This window comes from Netta rufina (genome assembly GCF_964035555.1).
Source record: "Netta rufina genome assembly, chromosome: 1".
Taxonomy (NCBI): Eukaryota; Metazoa; Chordata; class Aves; order Anseriformes; family Anatidae; genus Netta; species Netta rufina.
In genome coordinates this window covers 2,882,183-2,900,630 of record NC_140123.1, presented here as the reverse complement: position 1 = coordinate 2,900,630, position 18,448 = coordinate 2,882,183, and the positions used below count along the sequence as shown (strand labels likewise).

General features: G+C 39.3%; 1 protein-coding gene across 10 annotated transcripts in view; it reads right to left on the bottom strand.

Moving 5' to 3' along the window:
- Positions 1-568: 568 nt before the first annotated feature.
- The window catches only part of EMSY (EMSY transcriptional repressor, BRCA2 interacting), a 39,784-nt gene continuing 21,904 nt past the window's right edge, over positions 569-18,448 (bottom strand). For 4 of the 10 annotated variants that reach the window (XM_084306749.1, XM_084306747.1, XM_084306754.1 and 1 more), the window contains 11 exons: positions 16,405-16,578; positions 14,207-14,343; positions 12,519-12,692; positions 11,408-11,606; positions 10,357-10,521; positions 9,979-10,137; positions 8,060-8,119; positions 6,850-7,004; positions 4,893-5,456; positions 3,548-4,054; positions 569-2,027 (listed from right to left, as the gene is read on the bottom strand). In XM_084306749.1, the coding sequence (XP_084162875.1) occupies positions 1,833-2,027; positions 3,548-4,054; positions 4,893-5,456; positions 6,850-7,004; positions 8,060-8,119; positions 9,979-10,137; positions 10,357-10,521; positions 11,408-11,606; positions 12,519-12,692; positions 14,207-14,343; positions 16,405-16,578 (2,489 nt within the window). In that variant the 3' untranslated portion in view covers positions 569-1,832. Of the gene's footprint in view, positions 2,028-3,547; positions 4,055-4,892; positions 5,457-6,849; positions 7,005-8,059; positions 8,120-9,978; positions 10,138-10,356; positions 10,522-11,407; positions 11,607-12,518; positions 12,693-14,206; positions 14,344-16,404; positions 16,579-18,114; positions 18,265-18,448 lie in introns of all 10 variants that reach the window. The other 6 variants (XM_084306748.1, XM_084306752.1, XM_084306750.1 and 3 more) reach the window with 6 other exon arrangements.

Genomic DNA, 18,448 nt, shown 5'->3' with positions numbered 1-18,448 from the left:
TTTTCAGCATGTTGTATTTATCAGGATACCTCTCCACCATAATAAACTGCATGATTTTAGAAATAGTCTTTAAAAGGTCTTTAAAAGACGTTTAGATGTAGAGTTCAGTGATATGGTTTAGTGGAGGACTTGTTAGTGTTAGATCAGAGGTTGGACTAAGTGATCTTGGAGGTCTCTTCCAACCTAGATGACTCTGTGATATTAATGGAAGAGAAAACAGAAGGAAAAAAATCTGCATGAAAGTCACAGGAGCTTGCTTTTTCATCTAACTTTGGTTATTTTATAAAGGAACAGCACCATCTAGGGGATACTGCATGCTCTTATGCAGCTGGATACTCAGCACAAGTAAGATGAATATTTTTTTTTTTAGGTTTTGTATTTTTAGTTGGAGAGTTACTCAAGGTGGAATTTAGTCTAACTACAAGATCAACAGTAAAATCACAGCTTAAAAAAAGACTGACGCAAAAACTGTATTAGACTTTGGATGAAATCTACTTACAGTAGTACTTCAGCACCAAAAAGTGGGCAGTTAGGCTGATAGATGTATATACAATTAAATGATATGTCAAAGTCTTAAAATGCTTAGTTATTTATAATGAAATCTATACAAAACAGTTAAAAACGTGTTTTTATATACATTTGAGAAAAAAAAAAAAAAGTATTGTCTTCATTAGCAGAATGTATTAAAACCGGTTCTGTTATCCCATCCGAACCCAAACCTCTCTCTGCGGCTTGTAACTATCACAAAAAACCCAATGTATTGCTTCGACAAGCCAAGTCATAAGGCTAATTTCCGAAACCTACCACTGCATCACTGATTTCAGCTTTTAAACTCCCCAAAATGGTCACTTTAAAAACAGCATGTAAGAGTAAAATACAGATTTGTAAAAGCCTTAGCTCACTTCTAAATTCGGGGGTTCAGCTTTGAAAGATGCTGAACCGCTTATCCCCCAATTTTGAAAAACGGATTTATAACAAAATACATCCCCCGCACCTCTTTTGTACTAGAATTTACACACCTGCCTGTTTAACAGGAACTTTTTAAACAACTTGGCCTCACTTTAAGTTTCATATTTAAATAAATAATCACAGATTAACTAGAGTAGATGAGCATTTCACGTGCTTATGGCACAGAGAAACACCTCATACACTGTTACCCTAATTCTTGTAAAGCATGAAAACAAAAATCCACTAGCAAAGCCACATTGCTATCAGTTAGTGATTTTGCTTATTTCCAAACATTCACCAACAAGAATTTTAAAAAAATAAACTATATTTTTCGGCTTATGAAAAAATCTTAACTCTAAGTGAGCACAAGTGCAAGAAAGCTAACCAATTCCAAAATTCCTGGGGCTTTTCCAGCACTGTCAGAGACACTTTTTCTCTCACATGCTATTTAAAAATACAAATATTTATTAAACATCTTTTTTTTTTTTTTTTTTTTTTTTGATGGTGTTTTGCTCAACAGCTAACAAAAAGACACAGCAAAATAAGGATCCCTTTTCACTGAAAGCTCTTTCAGTACCTGGGCAAAGGCTTTGATAGCACGAGCTGTAGATTTCGCTGCAGATTTGCTTGTTAACAGGAGTACATTCCACTGTCACAGGTTTACTATATCTCAGTAACTACATCTTTTTTTTCTTTTTTTTTTTTTTTGGAAACGATTTTTAAGATGCAGCTTTTGCAATACTGTCTTGTTAAAACACACTGATGCTTCAAGGGTCCAATGAACGACTCTAATAGGCAAAGTGCTCTAAGACATCACAATACGAGGGCATCTTGGAGACTCGAATCCCAAGATATTTTAAAGTGCACTCCCGTGTCCCAATTCCTTAGGATTGTTCAGCAGAACTTTGTGAGGGGCTGGGCTCGGTGCCGTCCTCGGTGCTACTGTCCACGTCTTGCTCCATCGCCGTCTCCTCGTCGTCGAGGCGCTGACTGGTGAAGTTGTTGAGTTCGAGGAGCCCGCTGGGTTCCACTACCACATTGGAGCTGGAGTGACAAGGGATGGAATATTGTGGGATGGTCTGAAAGAAAGAAAGAGATTTAAGTTTTAACTTGCACAGCTTTTGCAGGTAATGGTGTCTGTGCAAGTGCAGGTACTCATGGAAAGGGGCAATTTGGTTTCCAAGAGCACTCCTCCCTAAGGCCCGTTGCATCTCACACTACATTAGCCAAAGCTTCAGAGCACCCTTTCACAGGATAAAAAGATAAAAACCTGAATGCTCTTGCTGGTAAGGCACTGCTCTTGGGCTTGGATCTTCACTACAGGTCTGTGACAGATTTCCAGCTGTCAAACTACCGATATCCACCACCCATCACTCCCCACATGCAAAGCAGAGAGAATACTCTCATCGGTCTTAACTTTTTCTGATTTTGTTTCAGACTTGACTTTCAGTTTTAAGGACTAGCTGTATTTCCTGTACATGATACGATACCAGCTCTGACCCTGCTTCAGAGCTGCAGTAGCACAGAGGCTGAGGAAACAAAATGGATCTAAGCTATTTATTTCTGCTTATGCTGTTGTTGGTTCTAGGAATTAACTCTACATCTTTATACAATTCAAGGTTCTGGGCAGTATTTTGGTTTGGAAAAGCTTGTAGCATGCCACAACGGTAAACGATACAGATTCTCAAAATACACAGTTTCGAAGTAAAATAGAAATCTACCTTCGTCTATTTAGGGAAATGAGGACTAAGAATTAGTACAAAAACGATTTCTACAAAAGCAAAAAGTTAGCTGCAATAAAGATTTTGACAAAGTAATATGAAAAATTTGAAAGTTCTGTACAAGTATTTTTTCCCCATCAAAAGCATTTCACTGTAACACGATACACAACAAAACCATTTCAATCCACACCATTTCTGTAAACATATACAGTGCCAACTTGTCTACAAAGATTCATCCTATAACACCGAGTCCTCAGATGACTTAAATACTTCACCAGTTGACATTTTGACCACGTATTACATCATAAAACATCATATCAAAGACAACAGAACCAATTAAAAATATTCATCAGGTAGGCAACGATTCAAAGCATTTATAGTCATTTTATCTCCAAAGTGGCAAGATTTCATATGTAAAGTTAACAAACTTTCTTGTGAATTCAGACCATATTTGCTGAACTCTCCCACCCACATAAACCAAAACCCACTACTTCATTTTTTTTTGCCCTAATTATTATACTCGGAGGTAATTCTAAAAGGTATCAAAAAATTCTAGATGACAGTTCCATAGTAAGCGGTGATGGTCACACTTTTAACCATTTCAAAGGGAGGTTTGTAAGAGATGAGCTTGTTTTGTTTTCTCAACAGAAAAACAAAGGAAGACACTAGGAACACCGTGAATGACATAGTGCCGGAGAAACTCATTTTAACAAGAGCTACCTGCTTTGAAGTAGCAATCCATTGCAAGCATAGGAGTGAAAAAACACAAAAACTGAAGAAAAAAAATACTCGAACATTGTTCAGTTGCTATCATCACATTAGACAAAGCGAGTTTGCTCTGCTCAACCTTTGTCTCATTTGCTCTGGTCTTCGCTTACCTGGATAACAATTTCTGATGAGCTCTCTTCGGCTTTCTTTTGTGATATATTCTGAATGTGTATAAATTGCTTTGTTGTAGGCATTCCTTGTGCATCGAGTTTCCTCTCTGTTACAGAAGGACCAGCAGCAGGAGGACTTGAACTGGATTCTTTACACGGCTGTTGCTGGGGGGTGGAAGTTGCCGTCATCCCTACTGCAGCCACCCTCGGCACCTGGGTACAAGGTGACGCCTCTGCTTCGCTAGCAGGTGTGCTAGTGGACGTGGCCTTGCTGGGGGGCTCCACTATCACAGTTTCTACGTTTGTATCACCTTCCATCACAGACATTCTCAAAACGTCTGCTACTGCTGTCTTCGTGGATGCCTGCGTGGGAAATAGGCTCGTGACCGGCAGTGCCAGCTGGGGCACGGAACTGCCACCTGCTACCTTTGAAACAGAAGGAGGCTGATGCCCCTCAAAAGTTATCTTTGTAACTGTGGATCCTTGCGTTATAATTGGATGCTGCACCTGAAAATCAAATTTTTGTTGTGCATGTTACAGCTAGACTTTTTTTTTTATTTATTGAAAAATCTAATCATCATTTCCAAGGACAGTATGGCACAAACAACATACTTGCTCTTAGGAAGACAGTTGAAACTCAGTGTTTTAACAAAGGAATTAGCAATGATATGGTAACAGATAATTGAAGCCTGGGGGAAAGCAGCTCTTTGGGCTGCTACGTAAGGATTGTAGCAGTATAATACCACAGCAGCCTCGTTTTCCTTTGGGATTTACATCCCCTTGTGATGTTTGTTAACCCTGTTGTTTTCACATGTACTCCTGAAAGGGCTAAAAAAAATTCTGGAGTTAATTTTTTTCTCCATGTTTCTTAGTCTTTTTGTTTTCCCCTCCCAAGGAAAATCAAATTACTCCTGTACATGAAAGACATTTAACTTCAGGAAGATGTAAACTACAAAGGAAGACGTACAATGGAGCCTTAGGAGACTGCAGTGTATTCATCTTTATTTCCACAGAAATAAAAAGTGCTACGGGAACGGAAATTAATAACGTGTCATATCTAAAAAAATAAAAGAAAATAATTAGGGACAAATTCCATGCACCAATGGTGGCAGAAATTCATAAAAACTGTCCAACAAAACACGTTTGTGAGCTCTATGGATTTTTTTTCCCCTATAACATGTGCTTCTCTTTCCTAGTGTCAACCTTCTGATGGGGGTAATTAACACCAGCGGAATGAGGAGTTCTCTCTTGCCAGGACAAAACACTGCTACAGCGACAGGGTTGGTGTTTTGATTTTTTCCTTGAATAGCGACGTGTATTTTGCATGCTATCAATATTCCGTTACCTGGCTCGCTGGCTGTTTCTCTGAAGAGGCAGGTAGCTGCATTTGACTCTGGGGGGGTTGGGGTTGCACGTAGATTTTTTGTGCCGTTGGTGCCTGTTGCAGTTTGGGCAGCTGCTGCGTGGTTTTTACTGCAAGCACCTGCACTACAGTTTGCTGTGGCTGTGCCACTAAGGTAGGGAGTTGCCTTTCTTTGGCCATCATGTGGTGGGGGGGGTGCTGTGCATCTGGTTTGGTCTGTGCTTGCTCTTGCTGCAGGGGGGTTAGCTTTTGATGTCTTATGGAAAGCTGGGGCATTTGTGGGAGTTTGTGCTGGATTTGATCGGCCTGCAGGTGGATTGTCTGCTTCTGTTTAGTCTGGAAACACTGCAGAGTTTTCACTTGCAGTTGAGTCTGTTCCAGCTGCGGCTGACTCAGTTTTTGCTGTTTTTGTGCCTGCGATTGTGTCAGGGCAGATCTGTAGAACAGGCCGGTCTGAGGATCTAAGGTGTCCATCTCTTCCACTTCTCCCTCCTCCGTTCCAAGTTGTTCACTGTGTTTGGTGAACGCAGTGTGACTGCTTAAGGCCTTAGGAAGAAGAAGCGAAGAGTGAGTTAGTAAAGAGAAATCCAAATTATAAGGCCGCACAATCTAAGAACAATTTTAATTCTTCAGCTGTACTACTTCAACTTATTTAACAACTCATGTATACCCTTATGCAGAATTCATGGTTTCTATGCAATCAACAGCTATTTTTAACACCTTAAAATGTGGCAAGTCCCCAAGTGACAACATTAGCTACATAACTAATCCTCAATGGAGATTGGGTAGCCCTTGCTTGCATCAGACAGAGGTTCAAAACCACTAGAACTGCATGGCAGTTGAGCAGGAAGGCGCAGGGATTAGCAGGTGGTTGAATAAGAAGCTACTCACAACGAGAACATCTACACAAAACCAGAACATCTACACAAATTCTTACTATGCCTCTTGAAAGCCTTGCCACCTACTCCATGATTTCTGCTGCAGCTCCCCATGTACCTATCTATCTATCCTTTCTATTTCAGTACAAGTCCTGCTTTTTCTTTCCCTCCTCAAAATTTTATTACAATTTTTCTTGGGCATCACACAAACATTGTTTAATTTTTCTGATGGAGCAAGAGTTACTGTGCTTTGTAAACCATGGTACAGACATACTAATTAGTGACTCCAGCAGGAAGCAGCAGCCTACACAAACATCAGTGACAACGTCCTCTTTGCAGGGGGTTTATAACCCTAACGTGGCACTGCCCTGGGCCACAGCTGAGGCTGCTAGAGGTTAAAGCATTGCAGAGTTGAGCAGCGTGCATTCACTGGGTGGGAATCGATTGTACTTGACTGACAAAAAACATCAGTTTTTGAATGAAGGCAGCAGCATGGCTTCAGTAATATTTCTCCAGAAGCTCCCCAGCTTGGGATAAGCTACACAATTGCTTGGGATCCTTACCATAAATGTCTAAATATAATCTTGTTTTTTGGTTCAGCAAGAAGAGGAGTTTTCATATAATTCATAAACTAAAGACCTTGAATCCAAAAGCCACTTGTGCTCTGTGGACTGCTCAGAGTCTGCTTCCTCTCTCCCTACACTAACACCAATGTAATCTGACGAACACAAACCCCTAAAACACAACATATAGAAAGAAACAGCTTGTTGCTGTCAAAGAGGTGTCACACAGACAGCAAGAACTGAGCTAGGTAAGTCTTTTCCATGGTGGCTGTGGATACCTCTTGCTTAACACTCTCAAGTCATCTCATTAACTGCTTCCCTTTTAATAGGGAAAATAACCACCACCTTCCCCACCAAAACAGGCAACGTTAAACTGAAGTTACGGATTTGCCCTCAGACTTGGCATTTTCAGTGGCACCAACATGCTCATGCTGAACAAGCCCTGGTCCCATACAAAATTCACTGTTTATAGACTGCTCGGAAAAGAAAGGGTACAACCTGCTGCATGATATGGGTAATTGCGCCTGTGGAGGATGCGGGGATAGATTTCACCACAACAGAAGTCTGCGTTGCTGTCTGTGACTGCGCCACGTGCTGCAGCAGAGTCCTCTGGGGCTGGGATGACTGCTGGTGGGGCTGGGACCGATGGCTAACTGAAAGTAAAGAGGTGAGTGGCACTTCTCCAGAACTGACTGAAGAACTTAATTACTTGCTTTCTATTTAACCTTCAGCTGAAAGCATGAGTGAAATAAAAACGTGCGTTTGAAATGCATCTTTTACTGCATGCTAGCTTCAACCTTTAAGTGCACAGCTATTCTGAGAAGCCTCTTAAAATAGCATCTCAGGGGTTTTGCTTTTGTCTTTAATTCCTAAGTAATCATGCTTGGTCCAAATCTCTCTGGTTTCCCTCTCCCAACACAACAACCTTGCATACAGGATCTATAATTTCAGCTAGGTTCATTTTATATAACCAGCACAACAGCACACAGCAAATTACAGTGTACAATTACTACAAATTATTCTGTAATCTTTACAGGTGCTAAAAGCACCTGCACAATTGACTGCAATTAAGAACAGCAAGCCTTGCTCACTGAATTTCTATCACTGATAAATCACAAGAAATGCTCCAGAGCATAGGCTAAATTTGCAAGATTAGCAATTGGAAAATGCTCTGGTATTAAAGAAAACGAGCAAGGTTGATAAGAAATCACAGGCAAGAAGTGGAGACCTTGTCTTGGGTCTGTGACTCTTGTTAGAGCAGTTACAGCTAAGTTCTGGAGCTACAGTTAGGGCTCTGTTAATTAAACAGTGGATTGACAGAGTAATGATATTCTGGTGAGAAAAAAAAACAACCATTCTATATTGCAGTCACTGATAAGATAAGAATCCAAATTATACGTCTGGCCATACCAATATGTAAATATTTGCTTTAATTAACTTTTTAGTCATACAATACTGAAAAAACAAAGGATAAGTAATAGTTTATACCCAGATACAAAATAACTGAAAGTTAGAAGATACTAAAGACCTTGCTGAGAGTCTTAAGAAAGGTCTATTTTTGAATTAATATGACAATTTTACTTTCCCACTCCAGGAGAGGAGTTGGATTATATCAGTACCAGCCTGCATGCTGTGCCAGGTCCGTCGTGGATATCCCGCAACAGTTCCTGCACAATTTAAAGCTTCATTTAGAAGTAAAGTTTCTAACCTATATGGTTGTGTAGATATTCTTCCGAATGTGAACCAATACAGTGTTGTCTTCCTGAGTCTGCAGACAGACAAAAATAGTGACACTAAGACGTGTGAACTGCTCCCCTCATCTCACTCGGAAGCACACGTTGAATCCCAGCTCCCAAACAGATTCAAAGGTATCTAAATCCTTCGGTCTAAGCACATGCAGGAGATTTCACAACAGATTCTAGCTTGTAGGCTACCTCACGACTGAATTTTAGCAGAAAATACACCTCCGTGGATTACTGATGAATCCTGGGAAGCACAAATTAAAACAAAAGGAAACACTGCATTACCTGCATGCCCTGCCAGGGTGCACTTAACCTGAGTGAAAGGGAAGGGGCAAAAACCTGAGAGCAAAATAACCAGTTCTGTGCTCTAACAGAGACTGTTGTTAGTCAACCCACAGTAGCCTGCACTTCTCTGGTAGATTCCTCTAAATCATCTCAAAGTTTAAAAAAATAAAAAAACAAAACACCATTTCAAGCAGTAATCACAGTTTGGGGAAGCTTTCAGTTTTTATACTCCATATGGCTTCTGGGCTGCAGGAAAAGACTCAAGCCTACAGAGATACTGCCTGGAATTCCTTCTTCTCCCCTTAGTTTGCATGAGCTTTCACAAGAAGATCCAGCAAAAACTAGAACCTTGAATGTCAGTGAACGTGACTGACTTGTTAATTGGAGATCAGTTTAACATTATTTATGGTACTTTGGAGTCTCTTTAAACAGGGATCCAAGGGAGCATGACTCAAACATTCAAAGCTGAAGCCAGATACAGTAAGTGCTATTTAGAAGAATAACACTAGTCCTCCACCCCCAGTTCCACAGTGCTTAAAATTAGATCATACAAGGGATGAGAGCAAGGGGAGGAGGTGAGAACAGGAAAATTAAAAAAAGGAAAAGATCAGATTGGACATTTAACACTGAGAACACTGAACTGAAGTTATGGACAGGTACTTATTCCTCTTTTTCAATGCATATTTTCAACACGCTTTTTTCCTAATAAAGTAAGTCGGGAGACCAATAATGTGGAGTTAAGAAATTAAAACAGGAAACACATAATTTGATCCTTTCAAGTATATATGAAAGGTAGCTCATAACTGGAGTTCTGGGGGTAGCAGAGAGCATCAGAGATGCATGATACAATTAGAGAGCTGTCCAGTGGAAGGGATTCATTGGGTGAGACAAAAAAGGACAACCAGATACGAGAATTCAAGAGTTTAAAAAAAAAAATAAAAATGGGGTTGATTCCCAACCATAAATCCAGTTTAAATAATTAATTTGTTTTAAAAGGTGCAAATTTAGCAGATCCTCTCAGCAAACAATGAAGCTGAGATCTACGCTACCACACTAAATGCCCACCTGTCTGAACAACCTAGTTAATGCTTGCACTCAAGTAACATTTTGCAATTATGGATGAAAGTAACTCAAAATCTGCCTTCTCTCAAAACAATTGGTGCAGTTCCTGTAACTTGGACTCAATGATCCTTACGGGTCCCTTCCAGCTCGGGATATTCTATGATTCTATGAACTTCATTTTTGCTTTTTCCTTACTAGACATTTTCCCTAAGGACAAGCGGAGCTGCCTTTCCTCACCAACAGATCAGAGGACAGAGTATCTGTTCCACTAGGATGCCCTAAAGCAACAACCAATTGTTTCAGTTTGAGACATTCTCCAGCATGCCCTAGAAAAGCAGATGCAGTTTCTGCCCCTTTCTGCACAGGACTTCAAGAATGGAAGAAAATTCAATTCCATTCAGGAATGGAAGAGAATTCGTTTCACTCTAATCCTTAATAGAGGAAATAAGTGAAAGACAACTCCAGAGTAAGAAAACTTCAAATGAAGTCCCCAGACTTCAACTGCAAACCCACAATCATGCTACCTTAAGTCACTTACCAGTTGTGATATATTCGGCAACTAATTCCGACTCCACTACAGCAATTGAAGGGCTTTCTGGAGAATGCCTCTTTTCTTGGGTCATCTGGATTGGGACAGCCATTTGGCTCAAGTCGATGGTGGGCTGCCTTGGCTTCGATTCTAACTTCTCCTTCACTGCTTTAGAAGAAAAGCAGAATGCATTAAAACACATCTCCAACATAAATGCAGTGGTTTATTAAATATACTGTGAATATTATGTAATTGTTTCAAATGGACTTTTACAGGGTAAAAAGAAAGGAATTAAGGTGATTATAGAACATATCATAAATTGCTGCTTAAACAGGTGGCAGCTGAGTGCTTTGAAGTGATCCTAAACAACCACATGTGTTTTCACACCTGTTGTCTGCTGAAGTTCTAGCAAAGCTTTTATCGTGGAAGTAGCTGACTGAGACTCATTGGATACATCCTGGTAAATTATTGTAGGGCTTGTGTCCACGGCTATTTCATGTTCTGACCAATCTTGACTTCTTGAAGCAATCACATGGACTACAGGCTGAGAATCTGTTCACAAGAGAACAAAAGCACATCAGGTTGACATAGAATCAATTGGGTTGGAGGTCTCTCATCCAACCTCATGCTCAAAGCAGAGGTAGGGTCCAAAATTAAATCAGGTTGAACTTTGACAAGGATGCATCATCTCATTCTTCAGTTCTCTTGTTTAGTTTTAATTATAAGTGACTTGAAGTAAAACACAGCTAATGTTATCAAGTTTCCAACAAAAAGATCCTGTTTTTCAGTTATTTATAAAAACTTTGGTTTGAACAGTCAAAGTTCGGTAGGTTTCTTTGTATGCTGAATTCACCTTGAAGCTTTTCAACAAGTTTTAGTGGTTCAGATCATCAACATGTATTCAGCATTCTCAATTTACACATCATATATTTTGTTAAGTTTGCTGAATCTTTGACATTTTTTAAAAGCTACTTAAAATGGTAGTACAGACCAACAGATAGGAATTATTATAGAAAGTGACTGATAGCACATAAATAAGTGCACGTGTTTTACTGAGAGTCATTTGCTTGTTTGCTTTTTTGTTTTGTTTGTTTTGTTTTTAAACACAGTGATATACCTTATGGCCACTCCTGACCAAAGGCTGGGCGTTAATTTATAGATAAATCTATTTATTCTCCTCTATCACATGAGAAGTTGCACAGACGAGCAAGCTGGAAGCTGGGAAGAAAACATTATTCCCACTTTTTGCACAGGAAAATGCTGCGTGTAGTAAACAACTCATAGAAGATAAATAAGCTCACAAGGGCAGCAAATGCTGATGCTCACTGCTAAAAGACTGGGTGAAGAACTGTGCTAAAGAGATGCACTGAAATATATGAATCTTGCTAGCATGTTTGAGAGAAAGACCATTCATATGCTATGAAACACGAATACATACCTTGAGAGCTCTGGGAGGACTCTGTGGAAGAAGAACTGCTATCAGTGTAGCTTTGTGGTTCTTCTTTCACTTCTGGGAGAGACGAATTTCCTGTGTCTGCTACCCTTGATGCCTGCTGCAACGTTTCAGTTACCAACTGCCTAGTTTGTTCACTCACAACTGTCGCTTGAAATGTCACTGGCTTTGGTTTTATGAGGACCTAGTTAGAAAGACAGATTGCGTACAGTAAGAGGACTCAAGAAAACAGATCCGAGCAATCAGAGAACAGCGTGCCACGAAAAGATCAAGGTGCAAGACTCGTATAATAGTGGTAACTCGCTAAAAGAAATCTACCTGTAAATTCAGCAGCTCTGATTATGAAACTAGTAAATGGCAGTGCACAAGAATGCACATCTCAGTAATTTGGAGCACTTAACACAATGAAGCACTAAACAGTCATTCCTCATGGCTTGACACAATGGCGTGGACAAGGGAAAAGCTACACGAGTGAGCTGGAACATGCACTGGATTGATAAAGACAAGCACCTCTCTTCCTTAGCCCACAATAGTCTCGAATGATCAAGACATGAAATATTGTACCTGATGTAACTTTAGGTTTTTTTACATACAAAGTGCAACCAGAAAAAAAAGTCTTAACTGACAGTGTCCAGAAACAAGCCAGATTCTCTATCTATAGCCCCACCAACAATACAAGGCTACAGGGACAACCTGAACATACATCAGTGATAGAGCAGCTCCAATAAGGCTCTCACATTTGACGCATGGCCTACGTCCAGTCTCCACATCTTTACCTTTAACAATCTGATCATTAGCTTTAACATTTAAGAGGCATCCAGAGCCATTGCCAGATAGCTTAAATTTCAGCTATGTAACAGATTTAGCAATTCCTTTCGGCTTGGTCGAGGCCTCCAAGAACAGCTAACGAACACCAACACGGCGCTCAAGAAGCCAGAATCAAGGCCACCTCAATACTTCCCTAAGTCTCGTTCCCCAGAGACACATTCTGCATATATTCATCTTGCAACAGATGTGGCAACACAGTGAAAAAATGATCTATTTCCCGTTAAAATTTAGGGGTACATTTCAAAACAGAAATGGGTCCTCACTGTACCTGCGTTTTCCCTTGCTGACCATAAACAATTTTAGTTGGGATGATTTTGGTGGCTGGCTGGACCGTGGACCCTATTCCTTTTGGCTGTGTAACAATCATTTTTGTGATGGGTCTTGTGGCAGTGATGATAGCAGGTTTTGCTCCTGCTGGCACTGCCTGAATAGTTTTCTCCCCCTGTAGAGAAGCCAAAGTTTACAGGTTAACTGAGTGAAATTGTTCAGCGAGACCCACTTCTCTACAAAAATACACAGTTATTGGTGAGTGTGTGTACCACAAAATCAACCTGCTGCTGTTAGAACTAGATGTATTTAACACAAAGAACATTTAAAGACCAAGAACAAAAAACCCTATGGCTTTGAATGGAAAAGCTACCAAAATCCCCTTTTCCATTGCTTTACCTTTTGAGCTGCTCTGAAAGGCTGAGTAAAAAGAGTAACTAAATGACACTGAGAAGTTTTTGAAGTTGCTTCAAAGAATTTACCTAAGTTGGAACTTTCTTCAAATCCTTCACGAATGATTTTTTTAAAACTTCTTGTTTCTATTAACGCTAATTTTGGCACAACATCTATAAAACCTGAATTGAGATTCTAAAAATAAATTAGAGATCTTTGTATTATCCTCATGACCAAGACATTAATTATGTCTGGACTTCTTTTTCCTAAGTAAAATTTCATTTATTAAAAAGAAAATGCAGATTCACAGCTGTTTCATGGGAAACATTTGATTTTGGAATAGTTCTGACACATGACTAGACTCTTGATAGCTTAAGAAGAGCAAAGAAATTGAGCATGCTTTTTTAGTTCTGCACAGTAACAAACCATACGAGGAACTACGTTAGTTGGCAGTTCTCACAGCACTCCTACTAATTCCCGTCAAGTAGCTGGAAATCCCAAGAGCCATAGTTGTTTCAGAAATATCATCACATTCTCATGTTTCCTACTGTGTAACATCACAAGATTCCCATTTTTGTGAAAGCATGGCTTTAGTTTTTTTTCTTATTTAAACTACAAAAGCAGAAATTTAAAAAAAAAAAAAAAAAGTTTCCTATCAGGTTTCAAAAAAAAAATCCTACTGAGCTCTGCTAGCCAAGTAGACTTTAAAAGATTCCATGATTAAAGCACTACATCTCACAGTTTTAGCTAGGAATGTAAAGCAGGTTCATCATTTTTGCTAGCATTTGAAGGAAAACCCAGCTGAAGCTGGAAACTTGACTTTGTTCTTTCTACACATCAGGTTATTCAAAAACTAATTTAGCATTATACAGGACTCTTGAACAGGCAATCAAAGGTGTGAAGGGACAGCTTATTTCTGCCCAAAAGATACACAGGTGGATATGCAAGCTTATAACAGGACTGGGGTTCTCATTAGACCACTAGCAGGGTAAAATTTTACTTATTTTCTTGTGCTTAACCCCTTCAAGATTACAAAACCATTAATAGTGGAAGAAGGGTAAGCACAAAAGTTTTTATTTTCATTTAACTCTGGGAACACTTCCAGCTTGTTTTAAAGATCTTTCATATCCTATAAAACATACTCACTCTCCAAACACCCCAAACATTAAAGCATGCTGTATCTGTTACTGAGCTCATGCACAATTTGCTTTTAATTGGCATGTTAGCATAAAGAACACAGCAGCTAACACATCCTGTCACTTGGCCATAGACTTTAAACTCAAAATTCTTACTTACCCCAGCATTCAACAACGTTGTGACAACATTTTTGCCTGGAAGACCTTGAATTGTAGTTCCTTTTCCAGTAGTCTTTTGCACAACAATCACATTGGGTTTGGATGTCATTGGAATCGTAGTGATTTTGGTTGTAGTTCCTTAATTTTAAAGGGAAAAGAAGCAGTGTGAAGTTTCTCACGTGTATATTTCCTTTCATTTCAGAAGTTGGTGAGCTGCACAAGGGTATTTAAATGTGACAGCACAACAAAACAAAGGGTAGCATACATTCCTGTTGTACGTGCTGCCAACTCAACATATAAAGATCAGTTAACCACTTTAAGAACCTTTCTTCTACAGTCAAAACGCATGTGCAGGACAGGAGTAATTCATTCTGTGTTAGTGCAGTCTGCCCCTTCTCATGAATTACAGAGCAGACTAATGCAAGTTTCTCAATCTAACACGTCTAACTTTTCAAAGGCTCGTGTTAGGAGAGATAAGGGCAACACTAATACTCAAGTCAAGGTCCTATTTGCACAGATAAGTTGACTGAGATGACTTCAGAGCACACAGATAACCTCTGCAGGAGAGCTTATGTACTGAGATAGAGAAAAGCCTTCACTTTCCAGAACTGAACTGTTGCAATATAAATGACCAATGGTGTACTGGAAAAAAACACTATTGTTTTAAAAAGCAGTTCTTGAAAGTTGAGTTTGTGTTTTTATTTTTATTTATTTTTAAGTGCTGTGTTGAATATTTCTCTTCCTTTCCCAATTTTTATTAAATTCCATTCCCCGCATCAGGTTATCTACCTACAGCAAGAGATATATTTAGACAACCTTCCACAATCTACAAGAGTACACACGCTCATATTTAAGTAATTAATGTTATCAGACTGCCATTCCTAAGATGTACTCAGGCAGCTTTTTACCATCCCTTTCACTTGCTCCCTGCAGAATGTACTCCTCTGTCAATATAGCTGCAATCCCAAGGATTCCTCTCGCTACCTTCTACCCACTAGTCATATCTGCTGATTCTTCATTAGGTATTTCTGATTAATAGTTGTATTAATTCTGAGAAAGGGAAGATTTGTTTGGACAAGACCATCATCAAGTTTTAGCGACAGGAATTATCTAGATGGCTAGGAAACTGCACCCACAGCTGGGAAAAAAAAAAAAAAAAAAAAGAGTATGAATCAACAGCAGTTAAAAAAAAAAAGCAGATATCCTTTCCAAACTTGTGTTGGAAATCACCCCACCACTCACCATACCTGCAACAGGCTGAAAAAGTCCCTTGTTCCCAACAAAGCCACTCTATTAATCCCAGACACTATTTTGTAGAAATTAGGATGTGAAAAATTGAAGTCTCTCGACCAGACTACGCTCCAGGGTGGGTTTACCAAACTGCCTGTGCCAGGAGCTGGCTGGTGGCAGGCTGGGTCTCTGTTAATCAGCAACAGTGGGAGCTCTGAGTAATTTGGAGACAGGAAGCACAGACCCAGCAAATCCTGCTTCACACCTGCACCCAGCTAGGAAAATGAGGCAGACCTTCTCTTCATAAGCACTGTCAAAGTCCAAAACAGACACTGAGAACCGCAACTGGTGCAAGTGTGCTTGGTCCTGACCCTAAGGAGACCCTATGTACTGTGGTTACATGGACAGAGAACGTAGAGGGTGGTCAGCAGACTGACAAAGACAAGCTGCTGGATCTGCACAAAGCTGTGAGGGAAGATGTAAGGATGGTAAGGGAAAGACAGGCTGACACTATTAAAAAAGAGAGGGAAGGAGGAGACTGCGTAGCTAACTCTACAAGCTACGAAATTAATTTTATTCTTTTTTTTTTTTTTGGCTGTGCAGTGGAAGAAAAATAGTACCATCCACATTACTGAATGTTTTGAACTGGACAGTTTTATGACCTTCCAGCCCTCTAACAAAAGGCAATATAGCAGTTTTTCTCCACATTTCTCTTTTCTTTCAGGCTTTCCTTACATTAGATGCTTCTATGTTAAATATGAGAATCACTGCAATCCACAGGAGTACTTTTCTTCCATACCTTCCACCTGCTATTTTCATTTTTATCCTCAGCTATTTTTCTTCTGAGTTAACTTCTCCAATAAAGCCCTAAAATTTATTTAAGCACGTAACCCACAGAAAAGCCCAATTAAAGTAAGTGAAAACTTGCTTGTGACAAAACTTTAAATATTAAACAACACATATGCCTACCAGAAACAATATTACTGCTGATAATCTTGCCTCCCAGCGTAGCCAGTGATTTTGGCACTACCGTAATGATGCTGCCACTTGTGGTTTTCACATATGTTGCAGCCCCTGGGGTTCCAGCCATCCGGGCCCCTATAGAGGGGCTAACCGTTGGCCGCGTATATGTTGCTTGAGTTCCTGTTTGGAAGAGAAAACAAAGTTTGTTGTTAGAACATAATTCCCCACTAGTATTTATGGAGAAAAATAAGTTAGTCTAGACAAAGCACTAGAATTTATTCCAAGAGCTCCTACGCTGAAATTTATCACTACCCCTTACGATCCCACAGGCAGTTTTTAAACCTGCAGAGAAATATTCAAGTATATGCCAGCTTTAAAATAGTCTAAGAGTTTTGTAAAATATTATATTGTACTTTATAACTGCTACTTTTTAATTCATATCCTTGTCCCGAAGGCTTTGTGCTTTTTTTTAAAACTGTTCAATAGCTACATAGATTCTACCTGTATGTTTGCCTCTTGCTCTGTCAGATGCCCAAGAATTCTCTGATGAAACTACCAGAATGGATCCCTCTCTCTCAAAGGATACCTATACTCTCACTTTACCCATGAGACAAATCATTTAAGAACGCTGACAATGACTGATCTAAATATATCTCTAAGTGAAAAGTGCAATTTTACAATGACAACGTAATTTTACAGGTTTAGTAGTTGAGTAAGTCCTACCTGCTATTTTTTTTTAAATCCCTGTTCCTCAGAATGGAAAGAGATTTGAGTCCACAAAAAAAACTTGCTCAAAATAATAGCAGGAGTCAACACTTACACTAACACTGCAATTCCATTCTGCTTGTACGGCTGCAGATAACGCTCTACAGACATTAATTGCTACCGATCACACAGCAAAACAACTTGCTTTAACAGGAAAACCACGTGTTCAGATCCAACGGAGCAGAATACAGGTTTTACCAATTAAATGAACTACAAAACTGCTACAACTTTTATATGCTTTGAAATGCCTGTGTAAAGTATTTTAAGAGGTAAAGTTTAAAAAAAGAACATTAACTGTTAGTTTATGCTACTATCCCCAACTCATGCTAAAAATTCAGCATGCCAATTAATTTGAGTTTTCAGAAAACTGGGATAAAGCTGCCTTGCAAATTTTCCTCACACGAGTTTCACTTATTTATTTCTGCATTATTTCTGATCCTCAATCAATAAGACACAAATACAATTAGATCCCCAGAAAAACACCGAGTTTAAAGTTCCATTTATAGACCTTTTTTTAATATAAGTTCACTGCGAGACTATGAGCAAGTCATCTGTCTTCTAAACTCCACATATGTAAACTAGGAATGACGATGACCTATCTACTTAAGGCACCTAAAAAAATTAATTAATGTAAATTATGTAATACAAGATACTACAGAAGTGCAAAGTATTGGTGTAAATTGCAAGAAAGCTTCCTTTAAAAACAAACTCAATGGCGATGGAATTTTCATGCTTTTGTGAATCAATTTAAAGGGATCATAAGGGAATAAAAGAGCACTCAATGCTACAAATCCTAATCTAGAACAATTATCAACGTTTGTGAATGCACTGTTGTGCTCACTGTTTACAAGAGAGAAGTGCTTTTTTTTTTTTTTTAACCCTAGTAAACCTTGTTTTATTATTTGCATGTCTGGGTTTACCCTCCCTTCCCTTCTCAGAACCATAACTTACCAGTGGGAGTAGTGACCAGTTTAGTTGTCATGATAGTCCCATTACTGCTAACCACCATAATAGGTGAATTGCTACTGCTGGGCAAGGTCGCTGTAACTGGTTTGGGAAGGATTTTACTGGGCTGCACCTGTTGAGTGATTATTTTAACACCTAGGAAAGGAGAAAGGTCACTGTTAAAATACAGGCACGAAAAGTTACTTTCTGAAATGTTTTCTCAGACCAAGCCCTAGTGGGCAAGTAGCCTCACGAGGCTTTTATTCTGAGACCAAGTATTCTTGATCCTGAAAAAAATGGTTTTTGTTGTTGTTGTTGTTTTTTTTCTTTTCTTTTCAGA